General features: G+C 31.5%; 2 protein-coding genes across 9 annotated transcripts in view; one reads left to right on the plus strand and one right to left on the minus strand.

The window, feature by feature from the left end:
• The window catches only part of FAAP24 (FA core complex associated protein 24), a 141,837-nt gene that overhangs the window by 50,014 nt on the left and 71,299 nt on the right, over nucleotides 1–20,524 (minus strand). For all 5 annotated transcript variants that reach the window (XM_007474770.3, XM_056812206.1, XM_056812207.1 and 2 more), the window contains exon 3: nucleotides 7,382–7,522. The gene's annotated coding sequence lies outside the window, so the exon portion shown is untranslated. The remainder of the gene's footprint in view (nucleotides 1–7,381; nucleotides 7,523–20,524) is intronic.
• Nucleotides 1–20,524, plus strand: part of CEP89 (centrosomal protein 89) — a 189,012-nt gene that overhangs the window by 33,335 nt on the left and 135,153 nt on the right. For all 4 annotated transcript variants that reach the window (XM_007474766.3, XM_056812204.1, XM_001367361.5 and 1 more), the window contains 2 exons: nucleotides 16,290–16,508; nucleotides 19,442–19,584. In XM_007474766.3, coding sequence (XP_007474828.1) covers nucleotides 16,290–16,508; nucleotides 19,442–19,584 — 362 coding nt within the window. The remainder of the gene's footprint in view (nucleotides 1–16,289; nucleotides 16,509–19,441; nucleotides 19,585–20,524) is intronic.

Below are 20,524 nucleotides of genomic sequence, written 5' to 3' on the forward strand. Positions count from 1 at the left end.
CATGTGAAAATGCCTATTCATGTCCCTTTCCCATTTGTCAATTGGGGAATGGCTTGATTTTTTGTAAATTTGACTTAGTTCCTTATATATTTGTCAGACAGTTTTGTTATGAAAATGTTCTTCCATTTTGTTGCTTTCCTTCTAATTTTGATTTTATTGGTTTTGTTTGTACAAAACCTTTTTAATTTGATATAATCGAAGTCATTCATTTTATATTTTGCAATATTCTCTTTCTTGCTTGGTCTTAAATTACTTCCTTTCCCACATATCTGACAGATATAATATTCTATATTCACCTAATTTATTTATGATTTTATTTTTTATATTTAAGTCATTTGCCCATTGGGTTTAAGATGTTGATCTAAACCTAATTTCTACTACACTGTTTTCCAATTTTCCCAGCAGTTTTTGTCAAATAATGAGTTATTGTCCCAAAAGCTGGGGTCTTTGGGTTTATTGAACACTAGCTTACTGGGGTCATTTACCCCTAGTCAATTCCATTGATTCACCCTTCTGTCTCTTAGCCAGTACCATATTATTTTGATGACCATTGCTTTATAGTACAGTTTAAGATCTGGTGCTGTTAGGCTTTCATCCTTCACATTTTTTTTTCATTATTTCCCTTGATATTCTTGATCTTTTGTTCTTCCAGATGATGTTTGTTATAATTTTTTCTAATTCTATAAAAAAGTTTTTTGGTGTTTTGATAGGTATGGCATTGAATAAGTAGATTAATTTGGGTAGAATTGTCATTTTTATTATATTAGCTTGTCCTACCCATGAGAAATTAATGGTTTTCCAATTGTTTAGATCTAGTTTTAATTATGTGAAAAGTGTTGTGTAGTTGTGTTCATATAATTCCTGTGTTTGTCTTGGCAAATAGAGCAATTTAAAATGGAGCTTCTCTTTCTAACTCCTGCTGCTGAGTTTTGTTGGAAATATATAGAAATGCTGATGATTTATGTGAGTTTATCTTGTACTCTGCAACTTTGCTAAAGTTGTTAATTATTTCTACTAATCTTTTAGTTGATTTTCTGGGGTTAAATTGTACCATCATATCATCTGCAAAGAGTGATAGTTTAGTTTCCTCATTGCCCACTTTAATCCCTTCGATTTTTTTCCTTCTCTAATTGCTATGGCTAGTCTTTCTAGAACAATATCAAATAATATAGGTGATAAAGCGCATCCTTGCTTCACTTCTGATCTTATTGGAAGACTTCTAATTTGTCCCCATTGCAGATGATAGCTGCTAATGGTTTTAAATATGTACTATTTATTATTTTGAGGAATGTCCCCTCTATTCCTATACTTTCTAGAGTTTTGAATGGATGTTGTATTTTGGCAAAGGCTTTTTTCTGCATCTATTGAGATAATCATGTGATTTCTGTTGGTTTGGCCTTGAATTCCTGGTATAAATCCTATCTGATCATAATGAATAATCCTTGTGATAACTTGCTGGAATCTTTTTGCTCGGATTCTATTTAGAATTTTTGCATATATGTTCATTATGGAGATTGGTCTGTAGATTTCTTTCTCTGTTTTAAGTCTGCCTAACTTTGGAATCAGTACCATATCTGTGTCATAAAAGGAATTTGGTAAAACTCCTTCATTATTTATTTTGTCAAATAATTTATATTGTATTGAGATTAGTTGTTCTTTAAATGTTTGATAGAATTCATTTGTGAATCCATCTGGCTCTGGGGATTTTTTCTTAGGAAGTTCCTCGATAGCTTATTCAATTTCTTTTTGTGAGTTGGGATTATTTAAGTATTCTATTTCCTCTTTTGTTAATCTAGGCAATTTTTATTTTGTAAATATTCATCCATTTCACCTAGATTGTCATATTTATTGCCATAAATTGAGCAAAGTAATTTTAATCATTACCTTAATTTCCTCTTCATTAGAGGTGAGATCACTCTTTTCATCTTTGATACTGTTAATTTGATTCTTTTTTCTTTTTTAAATTAGATTAACTAGTAATATATCTATTTTATTTGTTTTTTCAAAGCACCTAGTCTTATTTATTAGTTCAATAATTCTTTTTCTTTCAATTGATTAATGTTTCCTTTAATTTTTAGGATTTACAATTTAGTTTTTACCAGGGGATTTTCAATTTGTTCTTTTTCTAATTTTTTAAGTTGCAAGCCCAATTCATTGATCTCCTCCCTCTATTTTGCTGGTATAAGCATTCAGTGATACAAGTTTTCCCTTGAGAACTGCTTTGGCTGTATCCCATAGGTTTTGATATGATGTCTCCTCATTGTCATTCTCTTTAATGAAGTCTGTAATTGTTTCTATGATTTCTTCTTTGATCCACCAGTTTTGAAGAATTCGATTATTTAGTTTCCAATTAACTTTAAATTTGTCTTTCCTTGGACCCTTGTTAATTATAATTTTTACTGCATTATGTTCTGGAAAAGTGGCATTTATTATTTCTGCTTTACTGCATTTGTTTGCAATATTTCTATGCCATAGCACATGGTCAATCTTTGTATATGTACCATGTATTACTGAGAAGAAGGTATATTCCGTTTTATCCCTGTTCAGTTTTTTTCCAGATATCTATTCACTCTAATTTTTCTAGTATTTCATTTATTTTCCTTTCTACTTTCTTCTTTATTTTTTGGCTTGATTTGTCTAGATCTGAAAGGGGAAGGTTGATATTCCCCACTAGTATGGTCTTACTATCTATTTTCTCCTTGAGTTCCTTCAATTTTTCCTTTAGAAATCTAGATGCCATATCATTTGGTACATAAATGTTTAGTATTGATATTACTTCATTGTTTATAGTACCTTTTAGCAAAATTAATTTCTTTCCTTTTTTCTTTTAATCATATCAATTTCTACTTTGGCTGTCTGGTATCATGATTGCTACTCTTGCTTTTTTTACTTTAGATGATGCATAATAAATTCTGCTCCAGCCTTTTACCTTGAAACTGTATGTGTCATCCTGCCTTAAATGTGTTTCTTGTAAACAACATATAGTTGGATTCTGATTTTTAATCCATTCTGCTATCTGCTTCCGTTTAATGGGTGAGTTCATCCCATTTTACATTTAGTGTTATGATTATTAACTGTGTATTGCCCTTCATAATATTATCCCCTTTAGATCCTGCTCTATTCCCTTTCACTCTGTTCCTCCTCACCAATATTTTGCTTTTTTGTCACCCCTCCAGTTCCTTCTCCCTTCAGTACCCCACTCCTTCCCTTTTCTTGTTCCCCTTCTGCTTCTCTGTGGGGTGATAGAATTCTATAACACACTGAGTATACTCTTTTTTCCCTCTCTGATCCAGTTACAATGAGAGTAAAGTTTAAGCATTGGCCATCACCACCCTTATTCTTCCCTTTCTATATTGATTTTTCGTGCTGCTTTGTTATATTATTTACCCCATTCTATCTCTCCCTTCCCTTTTGTCTCAGCTCAACTCTTTCTTTCAGTCCTTGATTGATTTTTTACATGTCATTCATATGCATACATATGCATACATATGATCATATACATCATATTATCATACTCAGCTTACTTCTCCATCCTCTTTCTAAGTAAATTTCCTTCTATCTTGTCTACTACTAAGATTAATTTTTGAGAATTACAGTGATCCTTTTTCCATGTAGATATATAAACATTTTTACCTTGAATTTTGTCTTTCTTATTTACCTTTCTGGGTTTCTCTTGTGTCTAGTATTTGATCTTTAAAGTTCTTGGTTATATCTGGCTTATTCCTCCGGAATACTTGGAAATAATGACCTTTTTTTCCCCTTAAAGAATATACTCAGTTTTGCTGGATAGGTGACTCTGGGTTGTAAAACCAAATTTTTTGTCTTCCTGAATTTTATATTCCATGCCTTATGATCCTTTAATGTAGCAGCTGCTAGGTGCTGAGTGATCCTGTTTGTAGCTCCATAGTATTTGAATGGTTTCTTTCTGTCTTCTTGAAGTATTTTTTCCTTGATTTGGTGGCTCTTGAATTTAGCTATTATATTCCTGGAAGTTGTCATTTGAGGATTTCTTTCTGGAAGTCATCTGTAAATTCTCTCAATTTCAATTTTATTTTCTTGTTCAAGGATCTCTGGGCAGTTATACTTGATAATTTCTTATAATATGATATCCAAGGTTTTTTCTTCATCATGGCTTTCAGATATTTCATGTTTTCCACTGTTTTTTTATTCCTTTGATTCTGCTTTATTGTTTTTTTTAATTTCTCATGAAATCATTAGTTTCTTTTTTTGAAAATTTTATTTAATTAGTCAATTTAGAATATTTTTCCTTTGTTACAAGAATCATGCTCTTTCCCTCCCCTACCCCCAACCCCTTCTGTAACTGGCGCCCAATTCCGCTGGGTTTTTACATGTGTTCTTGATCAAAACCTATTTTCATATTATTGATGTTTGCACTAGGGTGATCATTTAGAGTCTAAATCTCCAATCATATCCCCATCGACCATGTAATCAAGCAGTTGGTTTTTTTTTCTCTGTTTTGCTGCTAGTAGAGAAGTCCATTACATTCAATTGTACCACAATGTATCAGTCTCTGTGTACAATGTTTTGGATCACTTCACAATTCCACCAGCAATGCATTAATGTCCCAATTTTACCACATCTCCTCCAACATTTATTACTTTCTTTTGCTGTCATCTTAGCCAATCTGCTAGGTGTGAGGTGATACCATAGATTTGTTTTGATTTGCATTTCTCTGATTATAAGAGATTTAGAACACTTTTTCATGTATTAATTTATTAATAGTTTTGATTTTCTTTATCTGAAAATTGCCCATTCATGTCCCTTTCCCATTTATCAATTGGGGAATGGCTTTACTTTTTGTACAATTGAGTGAGCTCTTTATAAATTTGAGTAATTAGACCTTTGTCAGAGGTTTTTGTTGTGAAGATTTTTTTTCGCTTCCCCATTTGTTGCTTCCCTTCTTATTTTGGTTGCAATCTTTTTATTTGTTCAAAACCTTTTTAATTTAATGTAATAAAAATTATTTATTTTGCATTTTGTTATTTTTTCTAACTCTTGCTTGGTCTTAAAATCTTTTATTTCCCAAAGAGCTGACAAATATACTATTGTGTGTTCACCTAATTTACTTATAGTTTCCTTCTTCATATTCAAGTCATTCACGCATTCTGAATTTATCTTGGTGTTGGGTTTGAGATGTTAATCCAAACCCCATCTCTCCCATACTGTCTTCCAGTTTTCCCAGCAGTTTTTGTCAAATAGTGGGGTTTTGTCCCCAAAGCTGGGATAAATCATTAGTTTCTAGATGGTCAATTCTGATTTTTTTAAGGCCTGGTTTTCCCCTGTCAGTTTTTGGTTATCTTTTTTCAATTGACCCATTTCTTCTTGTATCACTTACATTTCTTCTTACATTCCTTTCTTCTTTCATCACTTTCATTTCTGTTCCCCACTTTTCCTCTACCTCTCTTAATTGGTTTTTGAAGTCTTTTTTTTTTTATCTCTTCCAGGCTCTGTCCATTCCATATTTTTCTTTTGGACTTTGAGTTTGTTTACTTTGCTTTTGCTGTCCCCTTCCTTCTATGTCTGCACCTTGCTCTTTGTCTACATAAAAACTCTCTTCAGTTAGGTGCTTTTTTGGTTGTTTCCTCATTTTTCTTATCTAATTATAGGTAAACTCTGTTTTCTGGTAAGTTGGAGTACTCTCATAACCTTCACACCTTCCTTGATGCTATTTTTGGGTTATTTTCTGGATTGTTACTATTTTATTAGATGGTCTGAGGGCTGAGAGCTCTGATAGTCCCCTCCCCCTGTTGATTCAATTGACCCTTGAGGTGTTGCTAGCTTAAAAACTTTGCTCAGGATTGGGTGTAAACTTTTATTCTCAGACTCAACTTGATCAGATCAGGTGCTGATCAAATTCTAGCATCAGGCTTAGGCTCAAGTTTTGTTGATTTTTTTTTTGTTGTTGTTGTCTCCAGTTGTTCTTGATTCAATCAGGTACACCTTTGATTGTCCTGTCTTGGAGCTTCACCCTTAGTTTTGGGCAAAAAGATCCCAGGGAGGCTTCCCCTGAGAACTGTGTCCTCACCCCAAACTGTGGATTATGTCCTCACTCCAAGCCCAGACTAATATTCCTGACTTGGCTATGGGCTCATGTGAATTGGCCCCTTTCGATCCTGATTGCCCTGGGCTGGGTCTCCAGATTTCTCTGCAAGTTTGAAATTTCAAAGAGTGTGAGTTGGCTGCGACTACTACTTTCCCTGTCAGGATCTCAGGGTCTGCCCACTAGGTAGGCCTTGAGCTTGGAACCTGTGAGAGCAGATGTGGGGGGTAGTTTGGGGGGTTGTGGTTTGCTCTTGGCTTGCTCTTTACTCGCTGCTATGCCTCCTGCTTGCTCTGCTCCCCTCTCACCTCAGTTCTCCAGATGGTCTCCGCCTACCTTTTTGGGTTTTTCTTTTTTTGAGGATTATTTCACTCTGTCTCCTTGTTTGTTCTTTTACTCCTTTATTTGTTTTTTTGTGATATTTTACTCTTGTTCAGAGAGGGTTTTTGTGGTGAAATGACTGCTCTCTAGTTACTCCTCCATCTTGGCTCCACCCCTTCCATTCAGTTATAAAGAAACTTTTACATCTTTGTCTTATCCCCACTTTTTGAGTGTCTCTGTGTAATTCTGTTATCTTGAAGGAATGAGATATTAAGGACCCAATCTTATACATGAATATAACTACTAGCAAGGAGATTTCTAGCCCAAGATCATATTTACAAAGTTACTTTAGCTATAGAGTCAATTACAAATACAGAGTGAAAATTGCAAGCTCTTTCTTTGTTATGTCCTAGTTTGGTAACTCAGATGTTTTAGTAGGTTAATACTGGCAATAGCAAGGTTATGCATTGGATAAAGTCCCAGGCCTCAAGTAAAGAACTTCTGAGTTCAAATCCAGTTGCAAACACTAGCTATGTGATCCTGGGCCTCAGTTCCTCATCTGTAAAATGAACTGGAGAAGGAAATGGTGAACCACTCTAGTATCTTTGCCAAGAAAACCTTAGTTGGAATCATGAAGAGTCAAACATAAAATGACTGAAAAACCAAAATAATAGTAGTTAATAAGTAGATTTAGTATTGCATTGACAAAATTTCCTCTTGAAATTGCCTTATTTGCTATGAAATTTTCTACAAAAGGAAAAAGGAGCGACATTTTCAAGACTGTTCCTTTTGAGGGCACAGATTTACCTGCCACAGATCATAAAAGGAAAATTCCCTTATCTCTGTTTGATTTTAAGTGACAGTCATAGTTAACAGCTAGTTTTGAAGTAAAATTCAACCTTATATAACAAGATATTAACCTCAGAATTTACCAGGTAGGATAATAGCCTGTTCAGAAAGGAAATGGTACAAAGGGAAACGAAGTCAAGAGATTCCTACCTTTGCTTTCACAAAGTTGTTCCCTCAACTTTTCCCAGAGATAGACATCTACCTAAAGTAGTTTTCAGACCACACTTCCCATTTGGCAGAACTTCATATTCTATTGTGTCCTGTTGGCTTCATGACAACTCATAATCATACCTTAAATCAAAACAGAATAATGTCAAATTATAGTCTTAGGGATAGGTTGTTATCTTTTTTCTTTTTCTTTTTCTTTTTTTTTTGCAGAAAGTTAACAGTGAGCAAGTGTAAGGACATTTCATTTAAAACCAAATAAAATAAGTATTTCTATATCCAAAGAAAAAGAACATTGTACATAAATGAAATAACAAATCTCTTATATGTTTAACTTACTTTTATTCATATCTACAAAATAAATCCCATCCACAAGTGTCTCAGCCCCTCCTTACCCTCCCCGCATCACAGAAGGTATTGTCTGAGAAAGTGACATGTTCATAGAAATTGTCTTTCCTGTTTTCAACTTTCAGTTCTTTCTTTGGAGGTAACATTCACAATGTATTCTTCTAGAATTAATTTTGTAGCTATGTATAATGATTCATTTCACTGTTTAGTATTCTCTGTAGTTCTTTCCAACTTTTTTTTTAATTAGGCTTCTTATAGCTTCTAATGGCACAGTAATATTCCATCACAATTGTATACTACATTTAGCCATTCTCTAATTGATGGGCATTCTCTCAATTTTCAGTTCTTTGCCACCTCAAAGACTTTATATATTTTAGGACTTGGGGTTCTTTTCCTTTTCCTTTTCCCCTGTTCTCCTAGGGAAACAGACCCAGCTAAGGGTATTATGCAATTTTATAACTCTGGGTGTAATTTAAAATTGTTCTCTAAAATGGTTGTATTAATTCACATCTATACCAACTCTGTATTTGTATCCCTATTTTTCCATATCTCTTCCAGCATTGTAATTTTGTCCTTTTGCCATTTTCACCTGACTGATGTGTGTGAGAAGATATCTCAGAATTATTTTGATTTGCATTTCTCTAATTAGTAGTGATCTAGAATATTTTTTCATATGCCTATATACAGCTTTAATTTCCTTGTCTATAAATTTTTTATTCATATCTTTTGGCCATTTCTCAATGGAAATGGCTCTTATTCTTATAAATTTGACAAAGTTCTCTATATATTTTAGAGATGAGGCATATCAGAGGCCATCTATGAAAAAAATTTCCCCCAATTTTCTTCATATCTTCTAATCTTGGCAATATTTGTTTTATTTGTACAAAACAGTTTCAATTTAATGTACTCATAAGTACCTATTTTACATTTCACAATTCTCTCCATCTCTTATCAATTCATAAATGCCTCTCCAATTTATAATTCTAATAGGTAATATGTTCCATCTTCTAACTTACTTATGTAATCTCCTTTTATGTCTAGATCATATATCCATTTTGATTTTATCTTAGTCAGTGGTATAAGATATTGGTCTATACTTTCTGCCAAATGAATTTGCAGTTGTCCCAGCAATTTTTATAAAATAGTGATTTTTTTTTATCACCAAAACCTGGATCTTTGCTTTTGTCAAAAACAAGGTTATTATAATCTTTTACTGCTGTTTGTTGCATGTTTGTTCTGTTCCACTGATCCTTCTTTCTATTTCTTAACTAGTTCCAGATAATTTTGATAATTACTGCTTTATAATATTTAAATTATGGTTCTGCTTGATCTTCCTTTGTTATTTTTTATTAATTCTTTTGATATTCTTGTTCTTTTGTTCTTCCAAATGAATTTCATTAATATTTTTTCTAACTAATTAAAATAGTTTTTTGGTAATTTTCTTAAGTGGGCATTGAATAAGTAGATTTGTTTAGGTGGTATTATCATTTTAATGATTGCCCATCCATTAACAATAATTTTTCCATTATTTAGATATGATTTTGTGTAAAAAGAGTTTTGTAATTATGTTCATGTAGATCCTAGGTTGGTTTTGGCAGATATACTCCCAGGTAATTTATTCCATCCATGTTTATTTTAAATGGAGTATCTTTTTCTATCTCTTCTTGTGTGACTTTTTTAGTAATATATAAAAATACTAAAGATTTATGTGGGTTCATTTTATATCCTTCAAATACTTTGGTAAAATTATTGATAGTTTTAATCGTCTTTTTAGTTGAATCTCTAGCATTTTCCACACATAACATCACATTATCTCTTTGCCCATTCTGATTCTTTTCATTTCTTTTTTCTTTTCTTATTGCTGTATTGCTAGCTATAGCAATTTCTATATTCTATAATACAAGAAAAGCAATTTTCTTATATTAAACCATCTCTGCATTCCTGGTATAAATCTTATTTGGTTACAATAATTATCTTTGTGACAGATTGATGTAGTCCTCTAGCTAGTATTTTATTTTGGGTTTTTGCATCCATATTTATTAATGAGATTGGTCTATAATTTTTTCTCTTTTTTCCTCTTTCTGGTTTTGGTATAAGTATTATATTTATTTTGTAAAAGGAATTTGTTAAAACTCCTCCTTTACCTGTTATATAATTTGTTTAATATTGGAATTAGTTGATCTTTATATGTTTGGTAGAATATACTTATATATCAATCTGGTCCTGATTTTTTAGGAAGCTCATTTATGACTTGTTCAATTTCTTTTTCTAAAGTACTTAGATATTCCCTTTTCTGCTCTCATAGCCTAGGCAGTTTTAAAAAAATTTTTCCATTTCTCTTATATTGTTAAATTTGTTTTATATAATTGAGCAATGTAATTCCTAATAATGTTTTTTTTTTATCTTCATTGGTCACATATTCACCCTTTTCATCTTGATGCTAGTATTTGGTTTTCTTCTCTCTCTCTCTCCTCTCTCTCTTTCTCTCTCTCCATTTAAAACATATTAACCAATGGTTTCTCAGTTGTATTGATTTTTTCATAAAGTCAACTAGATTTATTAACTTAATGCTTTTCTTACCATCAGTTTTGTTGATCTCACCTTTAATTTTTAGAATTCTTAATTTGGTATTTAGTTGTGGGGTTTAATTTGTTCATTTTCTAATTTTCTAAATTGCATTTCCAATTAATTGATCTTTTCTTTCTTTATTTCATTAATATAAGTGTGTGGAGTGGAATTCTGGGAAGACTCATACTCCAAGAATCATTCTAATGAGCTGACAGGAGACTTGATAAGATGCTGGCAGAGAAAAGCTGCTTTATTTGGAGAAAACATCAAACAGTGGGGGCAGGGGGAAGGAAGGAAAAGGGATTTTGCCCACACAAGTGTCTTACTTGGGGAAAAAATGTCCTCCCTTCTTCTAGGTCCAATCAGACTTTTATACTAATCCTGACAAGATTCTCCTCCTCCCCTCTGTCCAACTACAGAAGGGGGGATTGTGATGTTTACAATCTTGAGTGTGTGATTTTCAACATTAAGTACCCCTAAAAACCCCCATGAACCAGAAACTCCCTTGACTATGATGGGATTCACAGACTGGGACCATAATGATACTTTTGAAACTCACAGTACTTTCCCTCCTTCCGTTTATCTTATAGTCGGCTTTCTTCCTAGGGTACAAACTTTTCTCAAGGTTTTTGAAAATAGATCAGGAAAACTAGAAGTTTTATGGGATTGAGGTGGAGGCAGGCAGTTTTAGTCTAAAGAATACTTATACTAAGGGATCTTGAGAATTGGGGTTGCAAGCCAAATTGAGAATTACACTGAATTACACTCTGAGAATTACACACTGAATCTTATCCCACACAGACATATTTAGAGATAAACATTTTACTTTACAACAATTATTGTTTCTCTGATTTGTTCTTTAAATTACTCATTCTTTTTAGATTAAATTATTTAACCTTCAATTAGTTTTTACTTTTTATAAAATAGCCAATTAAAATGATTTGCATATACAATTTTTATTGTATTATGATCTGAAAAAGATAGATTTGTTATTTCTATTTTTCTATATTTCACTTAACTATAATATTTTTATGCCCTAATGTGGTCAGTTTTTTTTTGTAAAGGTGCCATGTAATATTGAGAAGGTATATTCTGTTCTCATTTCAATTCTTTCCAGATATCTATCATATTTAATTAGCTAAGATTCTCTTAATCTCCTTGACTTCTTTAATACTGTGGAGCTATAGTCAGAATAACACAAGACTTAGTTTCAACATTAAAGAAACAAAAGACATGGACCATAATATTTCAAAGAGCAAAAGAACTGGATTTACAAACCAAGATTAACATACTTAGCAAAGTTGAGCTTAATTATACAAGGTAAAAAAATGTAAAAACTCAATTAAAAAAAGGAAAAACTCAATAGAAAATTTGTTCTAAGAAACATACGAAGGCAATATGAAAAATCAATTATAAGCAATCCAAAAAAGTCAACTTGTTTAATTCTTATATGAGAAAGTGTTATCTGTAGTCCTCAAGAGTAAAATAATTACTTAACATACTTTGAAAGGACATATATATAAAGGCAGAAGATTTGAGGCTTAGTTGAACATAATGGAATGGGCTAAAATATAATAAAATAGACCAGGAAAAGGTAAAATGGAACAGTTATGTGATATAAAAAAAGAATGGGTAAAAAAAAAGTGCCACAGAAGAGAAGAGGGAGTAGATAGAGGGCTTTAAACCCATCAGATCTGGGTTAAAGAGAGAATAACATATGTAACTAGAAGGGTAAAAGTTTTCTTAATTTACAGAGAAACAGGAGGGAACATGTATTTTATTTTTGCATTAAGTTCTGATTTATCACATTTCCCCTACTAGGAGAACACATCTCACTTTAAATGAGACCTTGTTATGATTTAATTTCAGGAAAAATTTCAGCCAAATTAAATCTTGATTTATAAACATTAATGGTAATATTTTTCTTAGGGAATTAGTTGATAGTTTGTTTAATGTCTTTCTGGGATGGATTTTTAAAAATATTCGATTTCTTCTTTTGTTAATCTGGGCAGTTTATATTTTTCTGAATATTCATTTATTTCACTTAGATTATCAGGTTTATTGTCACATAGTTGGGCAGAATAACTCCCAGTAATTGCTTTAATTTCTTCTTCATTGGTTGTGATTTTTTTTTTCATTTTTGATGTTAGTTAATTTAGTTTTCTTTCTTTTTAAAAAAATTAAATTAACAAAAGGTTTATCTATTTTATTTATTTTTTCATAAAACCAACTTTTTGTATTATTTACTAGTATGGTGATTTTCTTTTTTTTCTTTCTCTCTCTTGATTTTTAGGATTTTTAATTTGGCATTTAATTAGGGATTTTTAATTTGTTCTTTTTGCATTTTTTGGTTGCATCTCCTCTTTATTTTACAATGTAAGAATTTAGAGATATAAATTTCCCCCTAAGTATAGCTTTCACCGCATCCCACAAATTTTGGTTTGTTGTCTCCTTGTTATCATTCTCTTTAGTGAAATTATTGATTATTTTAATGATTTGTTCTTTGACTCATTCATTCTTTAGAATAAGATTATTTTAGTTCCTACTTAAGTTTCATAGTCTTTCTGCTGCCCTGCCATATTTTTCAAGTTATCCAAACAATTTTTCTTGAATAGTAAGATCTTTCTCTAATAAGTGGGATCTTTGTGTTTGTCAAGTACTAAGTTACTATGTTCATTGCTTCTGTAAACTGTGCACCTAATCTTGTCCACTTATTAGCCTATTTTCTTACCAATAGGTAATTGTTTTGCTTATTATGACTTTCTTAAATAGGTTCATTTGAGTGTTACTTGGCCCTATTCTTTCCTATTTTTTACCCCCAACTGATTCCCTTTATATTTTTGATGTTTTATTCCTTCAGGTGTGCTTTATTTTTTTTTTCTAGCATTACAAATAATTCTTTAGTTGTTGGATTGGTATGACACCAAGTTAAGTAGTATTGCCATTTTTATTATATTGGCTAAGTCTAAGCCATGAGCAATAAAAAAATTCTAAAATTATTTAGATCTTTATTAGTGTGAAAAATTTTGTAACTGTCCTCAAGTAATCTATTTATCTTGAAAGGTAGATTCCAGAGTATTTTATACCGCCTATGGTTATTTTAAATGGAATTCCTCTATCTCAGAAATGGCTGATATATTTTGTAAAAATGCTATATGGAAATATTTATATGATTTTTATTGTTTTTTGGTTATTAATCTGGTTAATTATGCATATAGTTTTCCTGATGTTAAATAATTCTGGTTAATATTCAGGGTATAAATTCATCCTGATTATACTATATTATGATCTTTGTGATAAATAGATGTAATCTTGTTAGTATTTTATTTAAAATTTTTGCATCAATATTCATTAGAGAGATTGGTTTATACTTTTCTTTCTCTTTATTGACTCTCCTTAGTTTAGGAATCAAGACCATATTTGGGTCATAGAAGAAATTTGGTAGGGCTTCTTTTTTTATCTTTAAAAAAAAAACAGTTTATGAAGTATTAGAATTAATTGTTCCTTAAATCTTTGGTAGCATTAAATCTATTAGTCCTGGGATTTTTTGCTTTGAGAGTAAATTTGTGGCTTATTTAATTTCTTTTTCTAAGATAGGGTTATTTAAATTTTCAATTTCATTTTCTGTCAATCTAGGCAATTTATATTTTTGAACATTTATTTCATTTAGGTGGTCAGTTTTATTGTTATATAGTGGGGTGAAATAGCTCCTAATAATTGCTTTTATTTCATTGCATTTACTATTTTTGCTTTTCTGCATTTGTTTGTGAGTTTTTTTTTCCTGTAAGGCATGCCATTTTTATAAAGATGTCATGATTAGCTGAGAATAGATATACTTCTTTCTATTTTCATTTAGTATTCTTCTGAGGTTTGTCATACCTAAAATTCTATTCATATCTTTTTTTTGTTTCTTGTTTATTTAATGTTTAGATTTATCTGGATCTGAGAGCTGTGATTTGAGATCCCTTACTGATGTAATTTTGTTGTCTCTTTTGTCCTTTAGTACATGTAACATTTCCTTTCAAAATTTGGATGTTGTACCATTTAGTGCATATATATTAAATAATTCTATGAATTCATCATTTATTGTACCTTTTTTAAAAATGTAGTTTACCTATTCATTCCTTTCTAATTAGACCTATTTTGGGGTTTGCCTTGTCTTATTGCTACATTTCCTTTTTTTACATCAACTGAAATCATAATAGATTCTGTTTCAGGCTCTTATTTTAATTCTTATGTTTTTCATTTTGTTTCAGGTTTGTTTCTTGCAAACATACATACATAGTTTCAATTCATTCTGCTTTTGTGTTCTCTTTCATGAGTGAGTTCATCCTATTCACATTCACAATTAAAAATGCTAATTGTACATTTCCTTTCATCCTGTTCTCTAATACTCTTCATTCCTTTATTTTTGTTTCAGCTTCGAAAAAAATTATACTTTATTTTAATATTAGTTTGAAAAAATTTTGAGTTCCTAATTCTCTTTTCTAGTTACTCCTCTATCCATTGAAAGGACAAACAATATGAAATTAGTTATTTAAGTGAAGTCACCCAAATCTTATTTCCATATTAGCTATGTTGTTTTTAAAAAAGAAAAGAGGTACAAAAATAAGAGGAAAATGTATGCTTCAGTTTGCACTTAGAATTCATCAATTCTCTTTTTGATTGTAGATAGCTTATTTCTTGAAACAATGTATTGATTGATTAGAAGATCTCAGTCTTTCACAGTTGAACACCATTACAATTTTACTGTTTCTGAGTATAATAATCTCTCCTGGTTTGGTTCATTTCACTTTGCATCAGTTTATATAAGCCTTCCCAAATTTTTCTGCAACTATGCCCCTCATCATTTCTTATAGCACCATAGTTTTCCATCACAGTCATGTACCACAACTTGTTCAGCCATTTGCTAATTCATAGGCATCCCCTCAATTTGCCATTCTTTGCCACCACAAAAAGAGTTGCTATAAATATTTTTGTACATATTGGTCCTTTTCCTTTCTCTTTGATCTCTTTGGGATATAGGCCTAAATAGTGGTATTATTGGGTCAAAGATTATGCACAGTTTTATGGCCTTTTGGGTATAATTCCAAATTGTTCTCCAGAATAATTGGGCCACATCACAACTCTTAACAGCAGTGGATTAGTGTACCTATTTTTCCACATCCCTTCTGGCATTTGCTATTTTAATTTTCTGTCATGTAATCACATCTGATAGATGTGATGTGATATCTCATAGTTGTTTTAATTTGCATTTCTCTAATCAGTAGTAATTTAGAGCATTTTTAATTTTACTGTTGATAGTTTTGATTTTTTCTCCTGAAAACTGCATGCTCGTATCATCTGATTATTTATCATTTAGGAAATGGATCTTATTTTATAAATTTGGCTCATATCCCCACATATTTATGTGTGTGAGTGGAAAAAAGCATGAACTCAGGGAAGGTATGCCATGGTAAGTAGAAGTAGCAAGGAAGGAATACCTCAGGTAGGAGCCATAAATTCCAACAGGTTAAAGTGAAGAGAATGTATATAGTAAGCAAGGGGATTATCCTGTGTAAAGGCATGGATGTAGTAGGAGATGGATTGTCATATATGAAGACTAGCAAATAGGCCTATTTGGCTTGAATGTAGATTACATGAAGGGTAGTAATATAAAGGTATTTTGGTGGCATGAATAATAGCCAGATTATGAAACAACTTTAAATTCCAAGCAGAAGAATTTGTAATTTATACAGAATTGAGTCCAATGCACCATAGGATGGGAGATTGGAAACAGCCTATTGTTAATCTACTAACCTACCTTATTGAATTCTACAATGATGATGCTAATTTTTAAATTTTATTGTGAAAGAATAATATTGAGATACAGAAGTTGCAAAAAACTACTTCTACTTGTCTTTCTTTTTTCTCTTCTTTCTCATAAAATGTAGTAGTGAATATTATTTAATATTTTAAACTTTTTCTCTATGTATAGATGTATCTAATAGAAAACATCAAGAACAGATGGAATTAAGTAAACATAACTTTGATGAATTAAAACAAGAAAATTTTTATTTAATCACTACGAATGAGACCCTTGCTCATGAGCTTGAAGAAATTAAACAGGAAATGAAAGATTTATATTCAAAATTTAAGGAAATGGAAAAAGATAATGAAAATATTAAAGAAAATGAGCAGCGTTCTGAAAGGGAAGGTAAGGAAAAACTGTATGAAAATTTTCAAAGGGTTATTTATACGGACCCAAAACCCCTTAAATCCCAGTTATCCTATCCACACAGACAAACTTATATTTTTGTTGCTTCTATAGTTCAACAAAATTTTTTTTTCCTAAGGATAATGACAATGTTCAGCCTTGAAAGGATGAAAAGAAACATAAGATCATCCTTGCCCTGTAAGAGCTAAAATATGACTACCTAATTAAATTTTATTTTTTAAGTTCATTTTCATGCTTTTAATGATGGAAGTACCTTAGACTCTTGGAATTCTTTGAAAGTTAGTACTTTTTCACTTGTTTTTTATTTTTAGATATTTTAATTCTCTAATAACAAGACCCCGAGCTCTTGTTAAAACTTAGTACAAGGCTATTTGCTATAGAGCCACAAAATTAAATAGTTACTGAAAAATGAAAAAGACATTGCTAATAGACAATTTAACAGAATTGTGGCATTTAACATCTTTATTTTTGTATTTCTACTAGACAACTACAATATGTTTTTAATTATATGTACTATATTATATGTACTTAATAAAGATACTGTATATTGAATGAAGGAATGATTGATTGAATTAAATGGACTTTTACACCTAGAAATCCCAGAGGCATCTCGAAATGTCCAAAACAGAACTCAGTATCTTCTTACAAAATCTTCACTCTCTCAAATTTTCCTATTTCTGTTGAGAGTAGCATCATTCTTCCAACTAACTTTGCAAACTTCGTATTATTTACTATATTTTCCCCTTCTTCCTCCCACTATCTAATCAGTTGTCAATTCTACACAATTAACATTCCTCTCCTCTGTCTCTTCTCCATTCTAATAGTCACCAGTGTTGATCTTCATCATATCTGGCCCAGATTACCGCTGTAGCATCCTTATTGGTTTCTGCTTCCATTTTTTCCTCCCCTCTAATGCACTGTCTTCACAGCTGCCAAAATAATCGTCTCAAAGCACACATTTGACTAGGTCTTTTCCTTGCTTAAGAATCTTCATTGTTGATATATATAAAACCCCATGGAATTGCTTGTTGGCTACAGGAGGGAGGAGGGGAGGGAAAGAACATGAATCATGTAACCATAGAAAAATAGAAAGAAATAAAAAGGAAGGAAGGAAGGGAGGGAGGGAGGATCGATCGATCTATGTTGTTCTCTACTGCGATTAGTTTAAATTAGTTTCTATTGGTTTAAAATAGAAATTCCTTGGCTTGCATTTAAAACCCTCCACAGTCTGACATCAGCTTGCCTTTCTCTCACTATTTCATATTATTCCCCTTCATTCATTTTTCATTCCAACCAAATTAACTTCCTTGATGTTTCTCAATTTACCATTCCATCTTTTACCACATTGCCTTTATATAGGTAATCTTATATGCACTTATTAAATGTTTGTTAATTGATCAAATAGAATGTAAAAAACTTACAGGTTTCTTTTTGTTTTTATGCCCAGTGCCAAATACTGTGCTTTGTACTATTTAAGAAGGGTTTTATGAATATCTGTTGAATGAAGATCATCACATGATTAGGATCAACTCCCACCTGACCCTGCCTCAAACAGTGGGGTAGTGTTAGGTCTATACGGCTAATGACTAAGCTATTCAGTTCAGAAACTCAAGAATCCTAATATAATGAAGAACTTTCTTCCCAATTTTCTGTTTTCCATTGAGGATATTGTAACTATTTACATTTTTTTAAAAGTGCCTGTTTAATCTAAAAATTTATCCTTGATGAAACTATTGTGTTTTCTTCTTAAAAGTATCCAGTATTTGGGGGCAGCTGGGTGGCTCAGTGAATTGAGAGCCAGACCTAGAGATGGGAGGTCCTAAGTTCAAATTTGTCCTCAGACATTTCCTAGCTGTGTGACCCTGGGCAAGTCACTTAACCCCCATTGCCTAGACCTTACCACTCTTCTGCCTTGGAGCCAATACACAGTATTAGCTCCAAGACAGAAGGTAAGGGTTTAAATTAAAAAAAAAAAACTATCCAGTATTTGAACTGAGTTTTCTTTTAAAGACTTTAGTGTTACATAATCCATTATTAAGTTCTTTAAATTCCAAACAATTTTAGAGCTTCTCAAACAATTATAGGAGTATTGATACAATATTTAGTAATAATACTTATATATTTAGCCAAGGGAAATAAAGAAATGAATAATTATTAGAATAAATCTTACAAAAATATATCCTGAAATGTCTAGGAGTCAATGATTTAGGAGAGAAGATACTTAATTTGCACAGAACTTATATCAAAGAAATGAAGACTCAAAGAGACTGGTATATTTTCTTTGGTTTGTATTCAAAAACATTTATTTTAGATAAAAATGGAAAAGCCATTGTAAAGTTGAAAAATGAAGCTAGTGCTTTTCAGACCATTTTCAAATGTCCTTTAAGTAGAAGTTGAGTAGTTTGCCAACTATGCCTACTAATGTTCTACAAACTAGTTAATGCCTTTTAAAATTTTAGATAAGTATTGGTTTTGGTTCAAAAAGATTAATATTAATTGCATTGAGTAACAAAGTAGTGAGGATCAAAACAATTTTTCTTGATTTAAAACTATATTAGTTTCTTTTCCCCTGAATTTAAAACCCCATGTAAAATTTTCCCCTTGCTTTAAATACTGCATTTAATAAATGTCACTGTACTTATAAAAAGTAGAGCCAGAGAATTTATATACATATATATGTATACACATATAAAATATATAATCTTTTAATTTTCATTGGAATATAGCTTTTTTAAAAGAAAAATTTGTCAAAATATTTTGTAACTTGTCATATATTCAGATATCTTGTTGCATCTTTTAGCTCTATTTTACATGAAGAATAGAATATAATTTAATATTTTGAACACTTTAAACTGATTTGAACCTGTTTCCCATGCCATTCTATATTTTGTTTAATGTCTTTTTTTTAATAGTTGATATGGCTGAATTTCTTTCTCTAAGACAACAAGCTCAGGAGTTGGTGGATGAAAATGATGACTTGAAAATGATGATATACCGTTTAAATGTGGAACTAAGTCGATACCAGACCAAATTCAGGCCATTACCTAAAGAAGAGGTAATTTTTTTATTAAAAAAAAATAAAAATCCATATATATATATTTTTAACCACTCATATTTAAACCCTATGCAATTTTTATTGTTTTTTCTTTTGATACAAGATGACAAATTATTGGGAGCACTTTATCAGAGATTTAAAGCATAATGTTTTAGGGCAAGTGTTAACATACAGATTACTTAAAATAAAAATGATCTTTCTCTTCTCTTAAGTCATTGGTGGTAGAATTAGAATTTTTTTACAATTCTTTTGTATAAGTGGAGTATTTTCTTTCTTTTTTCTTTTTTTTAAATTTTATAATATTTTATTTGATCATTTCCAAGCATTATTCATTAAGGACAAGGATCATTTTCTTTTCCTCCCCCCCCCAACCCCCCATAGCCGACGCGTGATTCCACTGGGTATCACATGTGTTCTTGATTTGAACCCATTGCCATGTTGTTAGTATTTGCATTAGAATGTTCGTTTAGAGTCTCTCCTCTGTCATGTCCCCTCAACCGCTGTAGTCAGGCAGTTGCTTTTCCTCGGTGTTTCTACTCCCACAGTTTGTCCTCTGCTTATGAATAGTGTTTTTTCTCCTATATCCCTGCAGATTGTTCAGGGATATTATACCGCCATATTAATTTCTCCCTTAATTTTTAGGATTTCTAGTTTGGTTTTCTGCTGGGGGTTTTTAATTTGATTGCTTTCGAGTTTTTTTTTTTCTCTTTTAGTTCTATCTTTATTTGAGAAAAAGTTTTTTTTTTTTAATTTTAATATTATTTTATTTGGTCGTTTTCATACATTATTCACTGGAGACAAAGATCGTTTTCTTTTCCTCCCCCCCCCCCCCCCCCCCCGCCTTTCCCTCTCCCATAGCCGACGCATGATTCCACTGGTTATCACATGTGTTCTTGACTCGAACCCATTTCCCTGTTGTTGGAGTTTGCATTATAGTGTT

The sequence above is a fragment of the Monodelphis domestica genome, chromosome 1 (assembly GCF_027887165.1).
Source record: "Monodelphis domestica isolate mMonDom1 chromosome 1, mMonDom1.pri, whole genome shotgun sequence".
Classification (NCBI taxonomy): Eukaryota; Metazoa; Chordata; class Mammalia; order Didelphimorphia; family Didelphidae; genus Monodelphis; species Monodelphis domestica.